We start from the raw sequence: 22828 nt of genomic DNA, 5'->3' as shown, positions 1-22828 counted from the left end.
AGCATGCCACCCTGTATCCCACTGCTGTTTGTTTACTCACTGTTGTGCAGCAGAGGCCAGCAGCATGCCACCCTGTAGCCCACTGCTGTTTGTTTACTCACTGTTGTGCAGCAGAGGCCAGCAGCATGCCACCCTGTAGCCCACTGCTGTTTGTTTACTCACTGTTGTGCAGCAGAGGCCAGCAGCATGTCACCCTGTAGCCCACTGCTGTTTGTTTACTCACTGTTGTGCAGCAGAGGCCAGCAGCATGTCACCCTGTAGCCCACTGCTGTTTGTTTACTCACTGTTGTGCAGCAGAGGCCAGCAGCATGCCACCCTGTAGCCCACTGCTGTTTGCCTCTGAAGCAGGGTCAGTCCCTGGATGGGAGACCAGATGCTGCTGGAAGTGGTGTCGGAGGGCCAGTAGGAGGCGCTCTTTCCTCTGGTCTAACAAATTGGTCAATAAAGATGGCATTTATTGTAAGACTAGGGGTGTTAACCCTGGTGTCCTGGCTAAATTCCCCATCTGGCCCTCATACCATCATGGACACCTAATCATCCCCAGCTTCCAATTGGCTCATTCATCTTCCCTGTAACTATTGGGTGGAATGAGATGTTCGATGAGCAGATGTCCACATACTTTTGGTTGTGTAAGTGTTTAGCTTCCTCCTGTGTGTATTTAACGTATCTCAATGAACAATATTTTAAATAGGTCCAAATCCAGGCTCCAGTCCACATTTCTGGCTCCAACCTACACTAAAACACATAACATTACTAATAACATTACTGTTATTCTCCATGCTTCTCATATTAGTCCACTTCTTCCCAGTTGCCAGGACAACAAACTGCTTATTTGTAGTCTGATATGCCTAGTTGTCTTTTTAATTTTATTGTTAAAAAAAATACCAATATAGAAAAACAAACAGAGTACACAACAGAGTATCTAAACATAACAAACAGTCAGGGTAATGCAGCCCATACATTATGTCAACACCTTATTACTACATTCAACCTTTTGGTTGGTTTTGTTATCAGAAGAAGAAATGTTCTTTATATATTGTTCAATTTCATTCCAAAAATAGTAAAGAGGTTTTTGTCATTTACATTTATGAATATGGAATTGAGATAAAATACCAATGAGGTTGATTTAAGAAGAACTAATTTGCTATACTTTTAAAACCAAATATCACATTTTCAAGTAAAAGGGAAAATGTTTATGATCGAAAACAATCTCCAGATATCTTGCCACAGCTTCCTGGTATAAGATCAATACCAAACTAAATGTGAAGCAGTCTCCTGTTGGTCATTACAGAAGGTAATGTTGGTCATTACAGAAGGTAATGTTAGTCATTACAGAAGGTAATGTTGATCATCACAGAAGGTAATGTTGGTCATTACAGAAGGTAATGTTGGTCATTACAGAAGGTAATATTGGTCATTACAGAAGGTAATATTGGTCATTACAGAAGCTAATATTGGTCATTACAGAAGGTAATGTTGGTCATTATTAGAAGGTAATGTTGGTCATTACAGAAGGTAATGTTGGTCATTACAACAGAAGGTAATATTGGTCATTACAGAAGGTAATGTTGTCCATTACAGAAGGTACTGTTGGTCATTACAACAGAAGGTAATGTTGGTCATTACAGAAGGTAATGTTGGTCATTATTAGAAGGTAATGTTGGTCATTACAGAAGGTAATGTTGGTCATTACAACAGAAGGTAATATTGGTCATTACAGAAGGTAATGTTGGTCATTACAGAAGGTAATGTTGGTCATTACAGAAGGTAGGTCATTACAGAAGGTAGGTCATTACAGAAGGTAATGTTGGTCATTACAGAAGGTAGGTCATTACAGAAGGTAGGTCATTACAGAAGGTAGGTCATTACAGAAGGTAATGTTGGTCATTATTAGAAGGTAATGTTGGTCATTATTAGAAGGTATTGTTGGTCATTACAGAAGGTAATGTTGGCCATTACATAAGGTAATGTTGGTCATTACAGAAGGTGATGTTGGTCATTACAGAAGGTAATGTTGGTCATTACAGAAGGTAATGTTGGTCATCACAGAAGGTAATGTTGGTCATTACAGAAGGTAATATTGGTCATTACAGAAGGTCATGTTGGTCATCACAGAAGGTAATGTTGGTCATCCCAGAAGGTAATGTTGATCATTACAGAATGTAATGTTGGTCATCACAGAAGGCAATGTTGGTCATTCCAGAAGGTAATGTTGATCATTACAGAATGTAATGTTGGTCATTACAGAAGGTAATGTTGGTCATTACAGAAGGTAATGTTGGTAATGTTGATCATTACAGGAGGTAATGTTGATCATCACAGAAGGTAATGTTGGTCATTACAGAAGGTACAAGAAACATCAATGTATTTTTAAAAACTTGTTTAGTAGAGCAGCACTTGTGGATTCATTTCTATTAAACTTCTTTAATATTATTAGTTAAAAGAAACTTCTGAGAAAGAGACCGAACATTTTCCCAATGAATATTTCTTAAAAGGGCATTCTAGAAAGACATGACATATGGGCCAAAATCCTTTCTCTGGCCAAAAACTACGCCATGCCCACGGACGTTGGTTCCTTCTGCGCAACGAAGTATGTAGCGAACATCGAGCAGCGGAATGATTCCGTTTGAGTTGCCAGGCAACCTAGTTGTGCGTTTGAAAGTCCGTCTAATGAGGCTACGCATAACTCTGACCCTAACAGCTGCTTTGACAAAAAATACCCTTCTTAACTTTTAACAATTCCCGACTTGTGTACAACAAATCTCCTCCATAAAACACCGGTGCAACCAATGCAATAATGGCAATTAACTATCAACAATATGCAAAGCTGTATCGGGAAAACACACTAACATTACAGACTTATAACGGCAGGACAGTAGAATCCTGCTGTAAACGTATCACACCCATTCATATTATTGTCCATAATGAAATAACATGAAATAACATTTCAGGCATTTTGATTGGTTTGTGAGTGACAAATAGATAGGTTGAGTGGCCAAACTAACGTGAGTGAGGGGGAAAGTTACCCTATCTGCACTGACCCTACACACACTCACTAGACTATATATACACACACCATATACACACTCACTAGACTATATATACACACCATATACACACTCACTAGACTATATATACACATACCCTAGACTATATATACACACACCACATTGACACTCCCACACAAAACCCTCACACACTCACATACACTACATAAGCACACATCTTCCCTGGGCAGGTGTCTCACATCCTCAGCTTGAGGATGACGATGGCCAGGATGACGAAGAAAGTGTTCCAGCCCAGGGTGACAACAAAGCCTCGCCACACTATCATCCTGGAGAGACCCCAGCCTGAGGGAGAGACAAGGTAAGATGGTGTCTTTCTCTAACTCTGTGTGTGTGTGTGGGAGAGAGAGTTTGTGTGTGTTTGTACTGTGATATGAAGATGAGACAGACAGACTGAGAGAGAGCAGGATATCTTTCCTCCACTGTGAGCTCAGGACTATGTTGTGCGCGCGCGTGTGTGTGTGTGTGTGTGTGTGTGTGTGTTCTTTTTCAGGACCTTGTCTTTCAAAGATAATTCGTAAAAATACAAATAACTACAGATTTTCATTGTAAAGGGTTTGAACACTGTTTCCCATGCTTGTCGGTCGTTAAGACACTAACAGCTTATGGACGGTAGGCAATTAAGGTCACAAAACTTAGGACACTAAAGAGGCCTTTCTACTGACTTTCTACTGGTCCCTGCTCATCTGCGTGAACGTGCCTTAGGCATGCTGCAAGGAGGCATGAGGACTGCAGATGTGCCCAGGGTCCCTGCTCATCTGCGTGAATGTGCCTTAGGCATGCTGCAAGGAGGCATGAGGACTGCAGATGTGCCCAGGGTCCCTGCTCATCTGCGTGAACGTGCCTTAGGCATGCTGCAAGGAGGCATGAGGACTGGAGATGTGGCCAGGGTCCCTACTCATCTGAGTGAACGTGCCTTAGGCATGCTGCAAGGAGGCATGAGGACTGGAGATGTGGCCAGGGTCCCTACTCATCTGTGTGAATGTGCCTTAGGCATGCTGCAAGGAGGCATGAGGACTGCAGATGTGCCCAGGGCAAAACATTACAATGTTTGTACTGTGAGACGCCTAAGACAGCGCTACAGGGAGACAGTACGGACAGCTGATCGTCCTCACAGTGGCAGACCACGTCTATCAACACCTGCACAGGATCGATACAGCCGAACATTACACCTGCGGGACAGGTACAGGATGGCAACAACAACTGCCCGAGTTACAGCAGGAACGCACAATCCCTCCATCAGTGCTCAGATAGGCTGAGAGAGGCTGGACTGAGGGCTTGTAGGCCTGTTGTAGTAAGGCAGGTCCTCACCTCTCCTATGGGCACAAACCCACCGTCGCTGGACCAGACAGGACTTGCAAGAAATGTTCTTCACTGACGAATCGCGGTTTTGTCTCACCGGGGGTGATGGTCAGATTCGCGTTTATCATCGAAGGAATGAGTGTTACACTGAGGCCTGCACTCTGGAGCGGGATCGATTTGGAGGTGGAGGATCCATCATGGTCTGGGACGGTGTGTCACAGCATCATCGGACTGAGCTTGTTGTCGTTGCAGGCAATCTCAACGCTGTGCGTTACAGGGAAGACATCCTCCTCCCTCCTGTGGTACCCTTCTTGCAGGCTCATCCTGACATGACTCTCCAGCATGACAATGCCACCAGCCATACTGTTCATTCTGTATGATTTCCTGTAAAACAGGAATGTCAGTGTTCTGCCATGGCCAGCGAAGAGCCCGGATCTCAATCCCATTGAGCACATCTGGGACCTGTTGGATCAGAGGGTGAGGGCTAGGGCCATTCCCCCCAGAAATGTCTGGGAACTTGCATGTGCATTGGTGGAAGAGTGGGGTAACATCTCACAGCAAGAACTGGCAAATCTGGTGCATTCCATGACGAGGAGATGCACTGCAGTACTTAATGCAGCTGGTGGCCACAGCAGATACTGACTGTTACTTTTGATTTTGACCTTTGTTCAGGAACACATTATTCAATTTCTGTTAGTCACATGTCTGGGGAACTTGTTCAGTTTATGTCTCAGTTGTTGAATCTTATGTTCATACAAATATTTACACATGTTAAGTTTGCTGAAAATAAATGCAGTTGACAGTGAGAGGACTTTTTGTTGTTGTTGCTGAGTTCATGTACGGTATTTATATTTGTGTGTGTGTGTCTGTGTGTCTGTGTGTGTGTGTCTGTGTTACCTCTGTACATGATGCATCGTAGGGCTTCAGAAGCGTAGGTCTGGGGCAGGGCCAGACTGATGTAACGTAGTGGATAGGGGATGCACTCCACAGGCCAGATTATACCTGTAGAGAGAGGAGGAAAGAGACTGTCTTAGAGAAAGAGAGAGTGAGATGTGTGTGTGTGTGCTGTTCCTCTTTGTGAGGCTCAGAAGACAGAGACAGGTCCTAAACTGATCTGCTTTGACAACATGGATTTTCTTCCAAGAAAGAGTTATTTTCAGAAAGAGTAAATAAACTGAACTGAATAGGATTTAATTCAACTTTATTGAATTGCCTCAGGACTACCTGGCATGATGACTCCTTGCTGTCCCCAGTCCACCTGGCCGTGCTGCTGCTCCAGTTTCAACTGTTCTGCCTGCAGCTATGGAATCCTGACCTGTTCACCGGACGTGCTACCTGTCCCAGACCTATTATTTGACCATGCTGGTCATTTAGGAATATTTGAACATCTTGGCCATGTTCTGTTATAATCTCCACCCGGCACAGCCAGAAGAGGACTGGCCACCCCTCATAGCCTGGTTCCTCTCTAGGTTTCTTCCTAGGTTTTGGCCTTTCTAGGGAGTTTTTCCTAGCCACCATGCTTCTACACCTGCATTGCTTGCTGTTTGGGGTTTTAGGCTGGGCTTCTGTACAGCACTTTGAGATATCAGCTGATGTACGAAGGGCTTTATAAATTGATTTGATTTGATATTGAGAGAACATGGAAGACACTATTGTAGTTTGGCACAGTTATGGAACTCAAACCCCCTAAAACGTACTACTGACTATTGAGGTAAAAGACAGTGTGTGTGTGTGTCTCTGTGTGCTAGCGTGTGTTTGTGCGTTCGTGTGTGAGTGTGTGACGTACCACTGACGATGAGGTTGAGGTAAAAGACAGTGTGTGTGTGTGTGTGTGTGTGTGTGTCTCTGTGTGCTAGCGTGTGTATGTGCGTCCGTGTGTGAGTGTGGGACGTACCACTGACGATGAGGTCGAGGTAAAAGACAGTGTGTGTGACGTACCACTGACGATGAGATTGGGATAGAAGACAGTATGTGGGACGTACCACTGACGATGAGGTTGGGGTAGAAGATACCAAGGGCAGCTTGGGTGGCGTTCTGTTCGTCATCGATGGCGGATGAGATGACCAGACCAAAGGAAGTGCCTGTTATACCCTGCAGCACGATCAGAGCTATAACCAACACCAGGTTCCCCTCATTAGGGATCTGGAGGGAAGGAGGGAGGCGGAGGAGGGGGAGAAAGAGGAAGAGAGAGGGGAAGGAAAGCAAGAGTTGGAGGAGGGGGAGAAGGACGGAGAGAGAGAGGACAGGGATTGGAGGAGGAGACAGTAAAAAGTGAGAAAGACAGAAAAGGAGGGATGGTAACAAGAGAGAGGAAGGTGAAAGAGCATGTCATGTTATTCAATGATATAGTGTCTTGCATTAGGGGTCTGGCTCTTTCTATTGTCACAATACAGAGACCTGTGTGTGTGTGTGTGTGTGTGTTACCTTAAAGACAAGCAGCATTAAGATCAGTAGTAGAATTATCTGGACACTGATGATAATCAGCTGGGAGATGAGATACGCCAGCACGGTCTCCATTGAACTCACACCTTGGGGAGGGAGAGGGAGAGGGAGAGGGAGAGGGAGAGAGAGAGGGTACACTGTGGCTAAATATTTGACCATGGTTCCTGACAAAATATAAAAAATATAAACAATTAGAGAGTGTAATTTCCCCAAATTTAAAACCCTTATTCAAGGTTTCAAAGACCTCTCTGATGAGGATAGACTGCCCGTCCTGTTTGTTGTCCCGTTGACAATTTTGATTCTCATTTTTATTTTTTATATTGTAAATATCCAAAATAAGCTTTGGCAATATGTACATTGTCACGTCATGCCAATAAAGCACATTGAATTGAATTGAGAGAGAGAGAGAGAGATAGAGGGGGGGGGGGGGAGAGAGAGAGAGAGAGAGAGAGAGAGAGGGGGGGGGGGGGGGGGGGGAGAGAGAGAGGGGAGAGAGAAAGAGAGAGGGGAGAGAGAAAGAGAGAGAGAGAGAGAGAGAGATAGAGGGGGGGAGAGAGAAAGAGAGAGAGAGAGAAAGAGAGAGAGAGATAGAGGGGAGAGAGAGAGAGAGAGATAGAGGGGAGAGAGAGAGAGAGAGAAGGAGGAATAGAGAGAGAGGATAGGAAGAGGAGAAGCAATGTATTTATTTTTTCATAATGTGGGGCCCATGGTGATTTTTTTGAAGACATCAAAACTATGAAATAATACATGGAATCATGTAGTAACCAGAAAAGTGTTACACAAATCAAAATATAATTTATATTTGAGATTCTTCAAAGTAGCCCTCCTCTGCCAAATACTCTACAGAAAATGACCATGGTGATGAATCAACTAGTTTTAGGCACTGTTATCATGTAGACACTTGGCTGTTGTCAGAATAATTAATGCTGTCGTCTTCCAAGCATTGTACGTCAACTGTAAGCCCTCTATAGTGCACTATGGGCTCAGATCATCATCCGTGTACTGACCAGTATTGACCACTAGGGGGAGATGGTGGATCATTCTGATTAAAATCTAATCACATTTTATTTGTCACATGCGCTGGTGTATACTATTGTGATATGCTAGTTTATGAGCCCTTCTCAACAATGTATGCAGAGTTAAAAAATAATAATACAAATAAAAAATAGAATGAAATATATTGAACAAAAAATATAAACGCAACATGCTAAAAATGTCTATGATTTTACTGAGTTACAGTTCATATAAGGAAATCAGTCAATTTAAATAAATTCATTAGGCCCTAATCTATGGATTTCACATCACTGGGCAGAGGCACAGCCATGGGTGGGCCTGGGAAGGCATGGGCCCACCCATTGGGAATCCAGGCCCAACCAATCGGAATGATTTCTCCCCCACTAAAGAGCTTTATTACAGACAGAAATACCCCTCAATTTCATCAGCGGGTGGCTGGTCTCAGCCACAGGTGAAGAAGCAGAATGTGGAGGTTCTGGGTTGACGTGGTTACACGTGGTCTACAGTTGTGAGGCCAGTTGGAAATTAACGTTAAATTCTCTGGCAACAGCTCTGGTAGACATTCCTGCAGAACTTGAGACATCTGTGGCATTGTGATGTGACAAAACTGCACATTTGAGTGGCCTTTTATTGTCCCCAGCACAAGGTGCACCAGTGTCATGATCGTACTGTTTAATCAGCATCTTGATATGTCACACCCCTATCAGGTGGATGAATTATCTTGGCAAAGGAGAAATGCTCACTAACAGGGACGTGAACAAATTTGTGCACAACATTTGAGAGCGATAAACTATGGAACATTTCTGGGATCTTTTATTTCATGAAACATGTTGCTTTTATGTTTTTGCTCAGTATAGTTGTGTGTACGTTTTAAGCTAAGGATCTAATCTCCTGCTTTCAGACATTTCACCACCTAGATTACGAGGGTTAGATTTGCATCCAAAAATGTAATGTCAGCACAAAGCATGCACAACATCTGATTAATGATTAGCTTCATATTCATAGTTTACAGCTGAACAGTATGTCAACAGTGTGTGAGTTAAGCTTCAGCAGCATAATGTCAAGGGCTGCATTGCAAATGCCCATAAGACTAATGCCATCATGTTATTGGCCAGTGGTTCCCAACTCCGGTCGAGTACCCCCTCCCAACAGTACAGTTTTATTGTAACTCTGGACAAACACCTGATTCAACTTGTCAACTAATCAACTAGTCGCCCGGGGGCGGCAGGGTAGCCTAGTGGTTAGAGCGTTGGACTAGTAACCAGAAGGTTGCGAGTTCAAACCCCCGAGCTGACAAGGTACAAATCTGTCGTTCTGCCCCTGAACAGGCAGTTAACCCACTGTTCCCAGGCCGTCATTGAAAATAAGAATGTGTTCTTAACTGACTTGCGTGGTTAAATAAAGGTAAAATAAAAAAAATAATAAAAAAAATGAAGCTCTCTGAGTTGAATCAGGTTTGTTTGTCTGGGGCTACAACAATGTGTGCTGTTGTGGAAACTGGAGGACTGGAGTTGGGCTGTTGGGGGAACTGGAGGGTTGGAGTTGGGGGAACTGAAGGACTGGAGTTGGGCTGTTGGGGGAAATGGAGGGTTGGAGTTGGGGGAACTGGAGGACTGGAGTTGGGCTGTTGTGGGGAACTGGAGGACTGGAGTTGGGCTATTGTGGGGAACTGAAGGACTGGAGTTGGGCTGTTGTGGGGAACTGGAGTTGGGCTGTTGTGGGGAACTGGAGGACTGGAGTTGGGCTGTTGTGGGGAACTGGAAGACTGGAGTTGGGCTGTTGTGGGGAACTGGAGGACTGGAGTTGGGCTGTTGTGGGGAACTGAAAGACTGGAGTGGGGCTGTTGTGGGGAACTGGAGGACTGGAGTTGGGCTGTTGTGGGGAACTGGAGGACTGGAGTTGGGATGTTGTGGGGAACTGGAGTTGGGCTGTTGTGGGGAACTGGAGGACTGGAGTTGGGCTGTTGTGGGGAACTGGAAGACTGGAGTTGGGGGAACTGGAGGACTGGAGGACTGGAGTTGGGAACCACTGCTGTAGGCCTGTGGCTGCATTGGTGCTGCATGCCATTATCAGCTGCATAATGGGTTCACATGGCCGATATCCTGAAAAAATAGTGACAATTAAATAAAACTAATTGGAGAGGTAAATGTTCATTTGAGAATAGAACACCGAAACAGACAATTTAGAGACAGATTCCCCTCTTTATTGCAGGATTGTGATCTGTGATCAATCAACATCAACACCAGTTCATCTTGAATAATAGTTACATTAACACTTAACTGCAAAAATCAACACTGTCAAAGTGTAAGCTAACTCCTAGGTAAAAGGTTAGACATTTTAGTAACACGTATGCCGTTATTACTAAAACAATTTCAGGTGAACAAAAGAAAAATGTCAATACCAGAGGTGTCCAACATCACTGATCTACTGGGGGAACAGACTTCTGTTCCAGTCCAGCATTATCACACCTGATTATTAACTCATTAGGTTTGATACATTGAATCAGGTGTGTTAGTGCAGGGCTGGAACAGAAGCCTGCACACCCAGTACAGTTGGCCCACTCCAGTTGTAATGTGTTTATACATTGAATCAGGTGTGTTAGTGCAGGGCTGGAACAGAAGCCTGCACACCCAGTATGGTCGGCCCACTCCAGTTGTAATGTGTTTATACATTGAATCAGGTGTGTTAGTGCAGGGCTGGAACAGAAGCCTGCACACCCAGTACAGTTGGCCCGCTCCAGTTGTAATGTGTTTATACATTGTGTTACTTTTAAAACTGTATTTTTCTTCACAAAAATGTACTAATATATAATCCATGGTATATTCTCTTGGGACATTAATTGGGACCTCTTCATCTCCAGACAGGGTTTCACGGCACTCTGTATCTGAGGACAGACATCGAAAAGAAACAGGCAGCATTATACTCAAGTTAGACAGCCCTGAATATTATGTTGCTCTATCTCTCTGTCCTCAGTATCTCACTAGGGACTGGAACTAGAGAATAGTTTCATAATGTCCTTCCACAAATGTACCTCCCCTATCTAGAGTAGCCTGCTCTCTGTTCTCTGACAGCTGGGACTGCGAGCTAATTCTTTCACCCTCTTCCATGGCTGTTAGCTAGTTAACTAGCTACACGTGCATTTGAGTTACAACGATAAATACATCAAGATAACTAACTAGCTAATATGAAGCTAGCAAACTGGTGATATTTAATTCACCTAGCTAGCTACAGTATACAGTATGTAAAGTTAGGTAACTAGCGAACATTACGTTAGCAGCTAATTTGAGTTAGCCTGCACACTAACTTTCTGTAGCAAGCTAGCTAGTTAATAATACATTGTTTTTTATCACTTTCAACATATATTTACTTACTTGAATAGGTTATCCCACTGACTCCGTTTTCTGAGTCCTTAGAAAAAAACGAAATAATGGGACATCTTCCCAAAGTTTCCGGTGGTAACAAAACGCAGCCAGCCAAGTGGATGATTGGAGGACTTCCTCAGCCTTCAGTTTGGTCTTCCAACATGGGGGTTGCTAGGTGATTTGTGACGTCCTTGCAAGCCCTCTATAGGTGCTGTTTGGGACGCTTGGCTCAGGTCAAAATGTAAGCACTAAATAGGGAATAGGGTACCATTTTGTTACCCACTCTGTGAACTTTGACCTCTTACCTGAGACCCAGCACCTTTCCATTAGCCCCTCCTTCCTCTCTATCACAAAGGACAGAGCGGTCAAGCCCACTGCCAGGTAGAAAGTGATGCTGTGTAGAGAGAGAAGGCGTGCGGGAGAGAGAGAAGAAGGGAAGGGAGAGAATGAGGGGAAGCGAGAAGGAGGGAGGGGGTAGAATGAGGGAGAAGGGAGAGAGAGAGAAGGAGGGAGGGGGTAGAAGGGAGGGAGAGAGAGAAGGAAAGAGGGGGTAGAATGAGGGATAAGGGGGGGAGAGAGAAGGAGGGAGGGGGTAGAAGGGAGGGAGAGAGAGAAGGAGAGAGGGGGTAGAATGAGGGCGAAGGTGGAGAGAGAAGGGGGGAGGTGGTAGAATAAGGGAAGGAGAGAAGGTGAAAAAGAGGATAAATTGAGAAAAAAAGAGGATATATGAGGAAGTTATATGGAGTAGAGAGAGAGACAGGAGCGAGAGAGACAGAGAGAGTGAGAGAGACAGGAGAGAGAGAGATACAGGGAGAGACAAAAAGAGAGAGAGACAGGAGAGAGATAGAGAGGGAGAAAGAGAGAGAGCGACAGGGAGAGAGAGACAGGAGAGAGATAGAGAAAGACAGGAGAGAGACAGGAGAGAGAGATACAGGGAGAGAGAGACAGAAAGAGAGAGAGAGAGAAAGAGAGAGAGCGACAGGGAGAGAGTAAGAGGAGGGAAACCGTAAGACATACAGTATTTTAACAGATTATCATCTTCGTCTCAGTAAAGCTGACTAGGTTCAGACGTGGACTGAATCTCTACCTCAGAACGGCTCCTGGCGTCACAAACGTGGTGAAGTCTGAGTTCATGCTGCCATAGATGGGCTCCTCAAACTGGAAAGAGAAACGGGACAAAGAGAAATAGCGAGCAAAAGGTGTTAAAAAATGAGAAATAGTAAGTGAAATATTTTCCCCCTATGCACAGTACATCTGTGTATTCATCAAGAATGGATCACACATTTGTATACTTTCAACAACACGGGTTACATTGTGGTCTTGGGAAGACAACAGCTTGTCTCTATCAGACACTAGCAAGGCTAGTAGATGTGGATGGCAGAATACTATCAACACAGGGCCTGCTTCCCAAATGACACCCTATTCCCTACATAGGACACTACTTTTGACCACGGCCCTATGGACCATTTGGGACGTAACCAGGGTTTTAAGGGGATTGTCATACCTTGACAGGAAGAGAGAGCAGGTAAGACCTGCTACTCATCTTATACTGGATAAAACCCTGAGGAGGGAACAGAGAGGCAGAAGCCATATGAATAATGACACTAACACTCTCAAAAGTCAAATAACTCTTCCAAAACAGAATCATTCGTCACCTAATGACAAAACAAAGAAAAGGGAACTCTGGTGTACCTCAAAGGCATCTTTAATTTTTTTCTGAAGCATTAAGGCGATCTGTCGATCTGGAGAAAATATATTAAAAGGGTAAAACAATGTCACCAGACGTTTGACTAACATCAACAAATGGTTGATCTATTTCAATGATTTGAACGTTTACAGTATTTGGAATAAAACTAATCAATAATTTACTTTGAAAAGCATTCAAAATCCATTTCCATTACTTGAGCCATCATTCAGAAGACCCCCACAGTATTGTAAAACAATTACACTAACACCTAGAGGTCAATTTCACAGCCAAACTATCTATGCTATTCTATTGGCATTCTATTATATTCTAACAGTGTTCTATTCTATTCAGAACTATTCTATTCTAACAGTGTTCTATTCTATTCAGATCTATTCTATTCTATCGGCATTCTATTCTAATCTAACAGTGTTCTATTCTATTCAGATCTATTCTATTCTAACAGTGTTCTATTCTATTCAGATCTATTCTATTCTATTCAGATCAACTATATTCTCTCAGTATTCTATTCTATTCCAACAGTGTTCTATTCTATTCAGATCTATTCTATTCTAACAGTGTTCTATTCTATTCAGATCTATTCTATTCTATTCAGATCAACTATATTATCTCAGTATTCTATTTAATTCCAACAGTGTTCTATTCTATGCAGATCTATTCTATTGGCATTGTATTCTATTCTAACAGTGTTCTATTCTATTCAGATCTATTCTATCGGCATTCTATTCTATTCTAACAGTGTTCTATTCAGATCTATTCTATCAGTATTCTATTCTAACAGTTTTCTATTCTATTCAGATCTATTCTATTCTAACAGTGTTCAATTCTATTCAGATATATTCTATTGGCATTCTATTCTATTCTAACAGTGTTCTATTCTATTCAGATCTACTGTATTCTATCGGCATTATATTCTATTCTAACAGTTCCATTCTATTCAGATATATTCTATTCTAACAGTGGTCTATTCTATTCAGATCTACTGTATTCTATCGGCATTATATTCTAACAGTGTTCCATTCTATTCAGAGATATTCTATCAGTATTCTATTCTAACAGTGTTCTATTCTATTCAGATCTATTCTAACAGTGTTCTATTCTATTCAGATCTATTTTATTATATTCTAACAGTGTTCTATTCTATTCAGATCTATTATATTCTATTCTATTCTATTGGCATTCTTTTCTAACAGTGCTCTATTCTATTCAGATCTATTCTATTCTAACAGTTTTCTATTCTATTCAGATCTATTCTATGGCATTCTATTCTAACAGTGTTCTATTCTATTCAGATCTATTCTATCGGCATTATATTATATTCTAACAGTGTTCTATTCTATTCAGATCTATTCTATTCTAGCAGTATTGTATTCTACTCTATTTGAAGGTACATTCTGGAACACTGTCACATGCCAACAGAGTGAAAGCTTACTGGTCAGGTCCAACCAGACGTGCACCGACCCTCCATCCACCACCTCCTTAGAGACCTGCCGCTGGATCATCCTGCATTGTATAACACACACCACAGAACAAACATGATACTGTGTGTGTGCATGCAGTAAGCTACCTGGTCGGCCCAGGTGTGTGTGACCCTGATCGACAGGCAAGACCAGACTTTCCACTTCACAGCTGATCACTCACACACACACACACACACACACACACACACACACACACACACACACACACACACACACACACACACACACACACACACACACACACACACACACACACACACACACACACACACACACACACACACAAAGAGGAATCCATGCAGATACACACTGTCACAGACAGACATACTGGTGTACCCTTCCTCACCACAGAGTCATCATCACGTTAGATGCCTTGTTGACATCACTGTGTGTGTGTCTGTGTGTGTGTGTGTCTGTCCGTGTGTCTCTGTCTGTCTATCTGTCTGTGTGTGGGTGTGTGTAAGACAGTGGAATGCTTTGTCACATTGGCAGCTGGAAGGTGCACAGGTTTCCATTACGCTGTAGGGAAGAATCTTGACACTGGTGGCCTTAAAGTTCAACAGCATTGCAAGTCATGGACAGTGATTTAAGAGAAGAGATAGAAGAGGCAAGAAGAGAGGAGAGGAGAGGAGAGGAGAGGAGAGGAGAGGAGAGGAGAGGAAAAGAAAATAACAGAACAGAACAGAAGAGAAGAGAGGAGAACAGAAGAACAAGGGAAGAAGATGAGACTAGACTAGAGACAAGTCCAGAGGTAGGTCTTACCTCTTGGTCAGGTAGCTGGTAAAATTCTTTCCAAACCCGATGACGGCCCAGTACTCTCCGTTATAGGCCCCTGCAAAAGCCTCAGCATGAGACAGGTTCACCTAGGGCAGGGAGGGACAGGGGACACCATCAGTGACAATAGCTAGGTTTTAAATTATACCCTATTCCTCCATCTAGTGGACTAAGTCTGACCAGGAGGACAGTGTTACACCCTATTCCTCCATCTAGTGAACTAAGCCTGACCAGGAGGACAGTGTTACACCCTATTCCTCCATCTAGTGGACTACTTCTGACCAGCAGGACAGTGTTACACCCTATTCCTCCATCTAGTGGACTAAGTCTGACCAGGAGGACAGTGTTACACCCTATTCCTCCATCTAGTGGACTAAGTCTGACCAGGAGGACAGTGTTACACCCTATTCCTCCATCTAGTGGACTACTTCTGACCAGGAGGACAGTGTTACACCCTATTCCTCCATCTAGTGGACTAAGTCTGACCAGCAGGACAGGGTTACACCCTATTCCTCCATCTAGTGGACTAAGTCTGACCAGCAGGACAGTGTTACACCCTATTCCTCCATCTAGTGGACTACTTCTGACCAGCAGGACAGTGTTACACCCTATTCCTCCATCTAGTGGACTACTTCTGACCAGCAGGACAGGGTTACACCCTATTCCTCCATCTAGTGGACTAAGTCTGACCAGGAGGACAGTGTTACACCCTATTCCTCCATCTAGTGGACTAAGTCTGACCAGGAGGACAGTGTTACACCCTATTCCTCCATCTAGTGGACTACTTCTGACCAGGAGGACAGTGTTACACCCTATTCCTCCATCTAGTGGACTAAGTCTGACCAGCAGGACAGGGTTACACCCTATTCCTCCATCTAGTGGACTAAGTCTGACCAGCAGGACAGTGTTACACCCTATTCCTCCATCTAGTGGACTACTTCTGACCAGCAGGACAGTGTTACACCCTATTCCTCCATCTAGTGGACTACTTCTGACCAGCAGGACAGGGTTACACCCTAATCCTCCATCTAGTGGACTAAGTCTGACCAGGAGGACAGTTTTACACCCTATTCCTCCATCTAGTGGACTAAGTCTGACCAGCAGGACAGGGTTACACCCTATTCCTCCATCTAGTGGACTAAGTCTGACCAGCAGGACAGTGTGGGAGATAGAAAACCGATTGGTCCAGTACCTGTTGCACGCTGGAGTTGTCCAGGAAGGAGAGCAGGGATTGGCTATAGGAGCTGGAGGAGGTCTCATTGTTGACCACAGCCACCTGTATTCCTTTGGGGTCTCCTCCGATACACAGACACATCAGAGAGATCTGCATGACTGGCAGAAGGAACTGGAAAAACAGGGACCTGGACAGATACAATGCAATCAGACCCAGAATTCCCAGGTATTCCAGACATTTTGGTTGGAAGATTTAAGGGATCATCATATTCATCATTATTGTGTCTGTCTTCCTCCAGCTCATTCTACTCATTTAATTCATCCTCATCCTCCTCACCCAGGCATTCTCTTCATCCGCACCGTGGTCTTGATAATCAGAGCTGCGATGTTCCTCCACTTTGGCATCACATGCCTGACTCGTACCTTCCAGTCCGCTACACACACACACACACACACACACACACACACACACACACACACACACACACACACACACACACACACACACACACACACACACTTGTTTTACTATCCTTGTGGGGACCAAACAATTGATTCCCATTCAAAATCCTATTTTTCCTAACCCTAACACTTAACCTAACCCTTACCTTAACCCCTAACCTAACCCTAACTCCTAACCCTAACTGCTAACCCTAGTTCTAACCTTAATTGTAACCCTAAACCTAACCCCTAAGCCTAAAATGTCCCCACTTGTCTGAATTGTCCTTGTTTTACTATCCTTGTGAGGACTTCTGGTCCCGACAAAGATAGTAAAACCCAACCCAACACACACACAGTATTAAATATCTTAGGAAATTCAATTCAAGACAATTTTGTAACCCTACATTTACCTGAGTATATACAGTGTAGTGTCCATACAACCCTACATTTACCTGAGTATATACAGTATAGTATCCATACAACCCTACATTTACCTGAGTATATACAGTGTAGTGTCTATACAACCCTACATTTACCTGAGTATATACAGTATAGTGTCATACAACCCTACATTTACCTGAGTATATACAGTGTAGTGTCCATACAACCCTACATTTACCTGAGTATATACAGTGTAGTGTCATACAACCCTACATTTACCTGAGTATATACAGTATAGTGTCCATACAACCCTACATTTACCTGAGTATATACAGTATAGTGTCATACAACCCTACATTTACCTGAGTATATACAGTGTAGTGTCCATACAACCCTACATTTACCTGAGTATATACAGTATAGTGTCATACAACCCTACATTTACCTGAGTATATACAGTGTAGTGTCCATACAACCCTACATTTACCTGAGTATATACAGTGTAGTGTCTATATAACCCTACATTTACCTGAGTATATACAGTGTAGTGTCCATACAACCCTACATTTACCTGAGTATATACAGTGTAGTGTCTATACAACCCTACATTTACCTGAGTATATACAGTATAGTGTCCATACAACCCTACATTTACCTGAGTATATACAGTGTAGTGTACATTACAACCCTACATTTACCTGAGTATATACAGTATAGTGTCCATACAACCCTACATTTACCTGAGTATATACAGTGTAGTGTCCATACAACCCTACATTTACCTGAGTATATACAGTATAGTGTCCATACAACCCTACATTTACCTGAGTATATACAGTGTAGTATCCATACAACCCTACATTTACCTGAGTATATACAGTTTAGTGTCATACAACCCTACATTTACCTGAGTATATACAGTATAGTGTCCATACAACCCTACATTTACCTGAGTATATACAGTGTAGTGTCATACAACCCTACATTTACCTGAGTATATACAGTATAGTGTCCATACAACCCTACATTTACCTGAGTATATACAGTATAGTGTCCATACAACCCTACATTTACCTGAGTATAGACAGTGTAGTGTCCATACAACCCTACATTTACCTGAGTATATACAGTGTAGTGTCCATACAACCCTACATTTACCTGAGTATATACAGTATAGTGTCATACAACCCTACATTTACCTGAGTATAGACAGTGTAGTGTCCATACAACCCTACATTTACCTGAGTATATACAGTTTAGTGTCCATACAACCCTACAATTACCTGAGTATATACAGTATAGTGTCCATACAACCCTACATTTACCTGAGTATATACAGTGTAGTGTCCATACAACCCTACATTTACCTGAGTATTTGGGCAGCTCTTCAACTGGTCCCGGCCCGACTCCCAGGATTGGTTGAATCTCTTCCCGGCCGCTTTCGAGTGATTGGCCGCTCTCTAGTACCCCACCCTGAGGGTAGGTGCTGTGTTTGGAGCCCACCTGGTCTGAGGTCTCACACAGCTGCAGGAAGGCTTTCTCCAGGGTCTGCCGTGGTTGGATGGGGCAGTAGAGGAGATAGACAACACAGTCAATTGAACACACAGATAACACAGTCAAGGGTTTACATGATCAGTGGTCAACACAGAACCAACTAAGCACGGACCGACGCAGGCGTCTTTTGGACTTGTGCTGTCCAGCCCGGCCTTGATTTCAACGTCCACGGACAGGTTCAGACCGGACCAAATCTGAACCAATCATAGACATCTATTTCTAACAAGTTTGGATAGCACAGCACAGTAGAACACAGCACAGTACATTACAGTACAGTAGAGTACAGTACATTACAGTACAGTAGAACACAGTAGAGTACAGTACAGTAGAGTACAGTACATTACAGTACAGTAGAACACAGCAGAGTACAGTACATGAAAGAAAAGTGGTTTAGTACAGTAGAGTACAGTAGAGTATAATATAGTATAATGTACTGCTTTTTACCCTCATGTACTCTACTGAATTAAACTGTACTGTACTGCACTCTACTGTACTCTAGTGTACTCTACTGAATTAAACTGTATTGTACTCTACTGCACTGAATTAAACTGTACTGTACTGCACTCTACTGTACTCTAATGTACTCTACTGAATTAAACTATACTGTACTCTACTGTGCTCTAGTGTGCTCTACTGTACTGAATTAAACTGTATTGTATTGCACTCTACTGTACTGAATTAAACTGTATTGTATTGTACTCTACTGTACTGAATTAAACTGTATTGTACTCTACTCTTCTGAATTAAACTGTATTGTATTGTACTCTACTTTACTGTACTGAATTAAACTGTATTGTATTGTACTCTACTGTACTGAATTAAACTGTATTGTATTGTACTCTACTGTACTGAATTAAACTGTATTGTATTGTACTCTACTCTTCTGAATTAAACTGTATTGTATTGTACTCTACTTTACTGTACTGAATTAAACTGTATTGTATTGTACTCTACTGTACTGAATTAAACTGTATTGTATTGTACTCTACTGTACTGAATTAAACTGTATTGTATTGTACTCTACTCTTCTGAATTAAACTCCACTGTCCTCTGTACTGTAATGTACTGTGCTCTACTGTACTGTGCTGTTCAAACTTGTGAAACATAGCCTAGATGTATATGATTTGTTCGGATTTGGTCTCGTCCGGACTGACCCAATGTGTACTTGCTTGGGGGCGGAGAGCATTAGAATAATTTACATTAAGCTTTACATTTTGGTCATTCAGCAGACGCTCTTGTCCAGAGTAACTTCCAGTCAGTGCATTCAACTAAGGCTGATAAACAACAACATCTCAAAGTCATAGCAAGAAAAAAAATATTTCTGTAACCGTTACTGAGAATGTTCTTGTAGTTGAACTGGTTTGTTGGTTCATTCCGTTTGTTTGACCACTTTGAACGTCATTGCTGCCCGTTTTAAAGCCTTTAAAACAGCTTACATAAGTGACTGACAGATTGGAGCATTAAGAAATATGATATGATGTAATCTTCACTTGGCTCCTCTTTCTTATATTAAATGGATTTAAACAAGTATTATTCTGATATAACGCAAACTTCATTGAGAATATACAGTATGTGCAGTTTAAATCAATGACCAAAATGACGTATCTTCATCTCATTCAGAATTGTATACGTATTTTCAACGTCTGGATAATACGTATTATCAACTTTCCTTTAGAACTGAAAATGAACCCAAATTCAACGTCTGGATAATACGTATTATCAACTTTCCTTTAGAACTGAAAATGAACCCGAATTCCACCGCTGGATAATACGACTTTTCAACATCCGGAAAATACAGTACCGGTCTAAAGTTTGGCCACACCTACTCATCCACCCGTTGCAGACTCTGGAGAAAGCTTTCCTACAGCTGTGGGAGACGTCTGACTGTTGACTGCTTTCCCAGTAGGTACAATTATATTGAAAAGACGTCTAAAAAAAAACTTATTTTCCAGATGTTCATTTTAGGTTCTGAATGAAAGAGGAAAATACATACTGTACCAGTGTTATTTAATAGTTGTGATGTCTTCACAATGTAGAAAATAGTAGAAATAAAGAAAAACCCTTGAATGAGTAGGCATGTCCAAACGTTTGACTGGTACTGTATGTATTTTCACCTTTCATTCAGAACCTAAAATGAACATCTGGAAGACGTCTTTTCAATATAATTTTGATTACTGGGAAGGCAGTCAGACACCAACAGTCAGACATCAACAGTCAGACGTCTCACATAGCTATAGGAAAGCATTTTCCAAAGTCTGCAGTGATTGGATGGTAGGAGGCAATAGGGTCAATGCAGGGCTACTGCCTGCAGAACATTGTTGTCTAGTGGCAACACTCTTGGCATCAGTCACATTAAATATACTCTAATATAAACCGCCATTCAATCCCTGTTTCTACTATACTCCCGCTTGCCTGTACACCTGTCTCCCCCTTCAGTTTCCAACTGTCTGAATACAGTGTGAAATGTACAAAATATTCTTCTAAGTAAATTGTATACACTGTTGTTGGCTACTCACCACAGCACTGTTCTGTTTCATCAAGGTTTCTGGTTCCCCCTCTGCCAGCATTCGGCCATTCCTCATCAGACCCACCTGGAGAGATAGAAAACAGCAGTCATTCCAAATGGAGTTTTGAGGAACGAGGCGAGGAGAGAGGATGTGAGGAATCAAGGAAAGATCAATTAAGAAAGAGCCTTAGTCATAAAATATTTGTACTGGTAAGACTTGTTTTAGTATGACAGGTGAGGACAGGTTTATTGTGACAGGTGAGGACAGGTTTATTGTGACAGGTGAGGACAGGTTTATTGTGACAGGTGAGGACAGGTTTATTGTGACAGGTGAGGACAGGTTTATTATGACAGGAGAGGACAGGTTTATTATGACAGGAGAGGACAGGTTTATTATGACAGGTGAGGACAGGTTTATTATGACAGGTGAGGACTGGTTTATTGTGACAGGTTAGGACAGGTTTATTGTGACAGGTGATGACAGGTTTATTGTGACAGGTGACATCTCTGGCTCATGGTATAAATATGAAGGCTTGGCTCATGGCCAGTCATCATGTCACCTTCCCTATTGGTCAAAACATAATCTGAAATAAAACCAAATGAAACCACAAATGCATCCAACAAGTTTGTAAAGTTTGGGGCGACAGGTAGCCCCAGTGGCTGGATTGAATCCTCGAGCTGACAAGGTAAAAATCTGTCGTTCTGCCCCTGCACAAGGCAGTTAACCCACTGTTCCCCTGAACAAGGCAGTTAACCCACTGTTCCCCTGAACAAGGCAGTAACCCACTGTGCCCCTGAACAAGGCAGTTAACCCACTGTTCCCCTGAACAAGGCAGTTAACCCACTGTGCCCCTGAACAAGGCAGTTAACCCACTGTTCCCCTGAACAAGGAGTTAACCCACTGTTCCCCTGAACAAGGCAGTTAACCCACTGTGCCCCTGAACAAGGCAGTTAACCCACTGTTCCCCTGAACAAGGCAGTTAACCCACTGTTCCCCGATAGGCCGTCGTAAATAAGAATTTGTTCTTAACTGACTTGCCTTGTTAAATAAAGGTTCAATAAAAAAATTACATTTTGAGACACAAGCTGGATGTAGTCAATGTGTGCAAGGAATATGGGACCAATTCTAAAACGTTTGACTACTTTAATACACTATTAGTGAATTTGTTCAAATACTTATGACATCTTTAAATGGGGGGACTAGATACATAAAGTGCTTTCATTTCTCAGCGGTAAAGCAGATATGTATTAAAATACCCTCAAATAAAGGTGTCATTCATACTGTCACCTCACATTAAACATTTGATTCCAAATGCAGTATAGAGACTGTTATAGAGTATAGAGACAGTACAGAGACTGTTATAGAGTATAGAGACAGTATAGAGACTGTTATAGAGTATAGAGAGAGTATATCGGCTGTTATAGAGTATAGAGACAGTATAGAGGCTGTTATAGAGTATAGAGACAGTATAGAGACTGTTATAGAGTATAGAGACAGTATAGAGACTGTTATAGATTATAGAGACAGTATAGAGACTGTTATAGAGTATAGAGAGAGTATAGAGACTGTTATAGAGTATAGAGACAGTATAGAGACTGTTATAGATTATAGAGACAGTATAGAGACT

The 22828-nt window shown here is 42.5% G+C and overlaps 1 protein-coding gene across 1 annotated transcript in view; it reads right to left on the bottom strand.

Moving 5' to 3' along the window:
- Positions 1 to 847: 847 nt before the first annotated feature.
- The window catches only part of LOC110516194 (ABC transporter G family member 20-like), a 47733-nt gene continuing 25752 nt past the window's right edge, over positions 848 to 22828 (bottom strand). The window contains exons 7-20 of the mRNA XM_036961008.1: positions 21211 to 21285; positions 18508 to 18688; positions 16656 to 16752; positions 16338 to 16506; positions 15134 to 15234; positions 14323 to 14393; positions 12878 to 12927; positions 12690 to 12746; positions 12273 to 12343; positions 11491 to 11579; positions 6792 to 6895; positions 6350 to 6509; positions 5265 to 5369; positions 848 to 3350 (exon numbers count right to left, since the gene is read on the bottom strand). Coding sequence (XP_036816903.1) covers positions 3244 to 3350; positions 5265 to 5369; positions 6350 to 6509; positions 6792 to 6895; positions 11491 to 11579; positions 12273 to 12343; positions 12690 to 12746; positions 12878 to 12927; positions 14323 to 14393; positions 15134 to 15234; positions 16338 to 16506; positions 16656 to 16752; positions 18508 to 18688; positions 21211 to 21285 — 1437 coding nt within the window. The 3' untranslated portion in view covers positions 848 to 3243. The remainder of the gene's footprint in view (positions 3351 to 5264; positions 5370 to 6349; positions 6510 to 6791; positions 6896 to 11490; positions 11580 to 12272; positions 12344 to 12689; positions 12747 to 12877; positions 12928 to 14322; positions 14394 to 15133; positions 15235 to 16337; positions 16507 to 16655; positions 16753 to 18507; positions 18689 to 21210; positions 21286 to 22828) is intronic.

Source organism: Oncorhynchus mykiss, chromosome 23 (genome assembly GCF_013265735.2).
Source record: "Oncorhynchus mykiss isolate Arlee chromosome 23, USDA_OmykA_1.1, whole genome shotgun sequence".
In the NCBI taxonomy this organism is placed as follows: Eukaryota; Metazoa; Chordata; class Actinopteri; order Salmoniformes; family Salmonidae; genus Oncorhynchus; species Oncorhynchus mykiss.
This window is presented reverse-complemented; position numbering and strand designations above follow the sequence as displayed.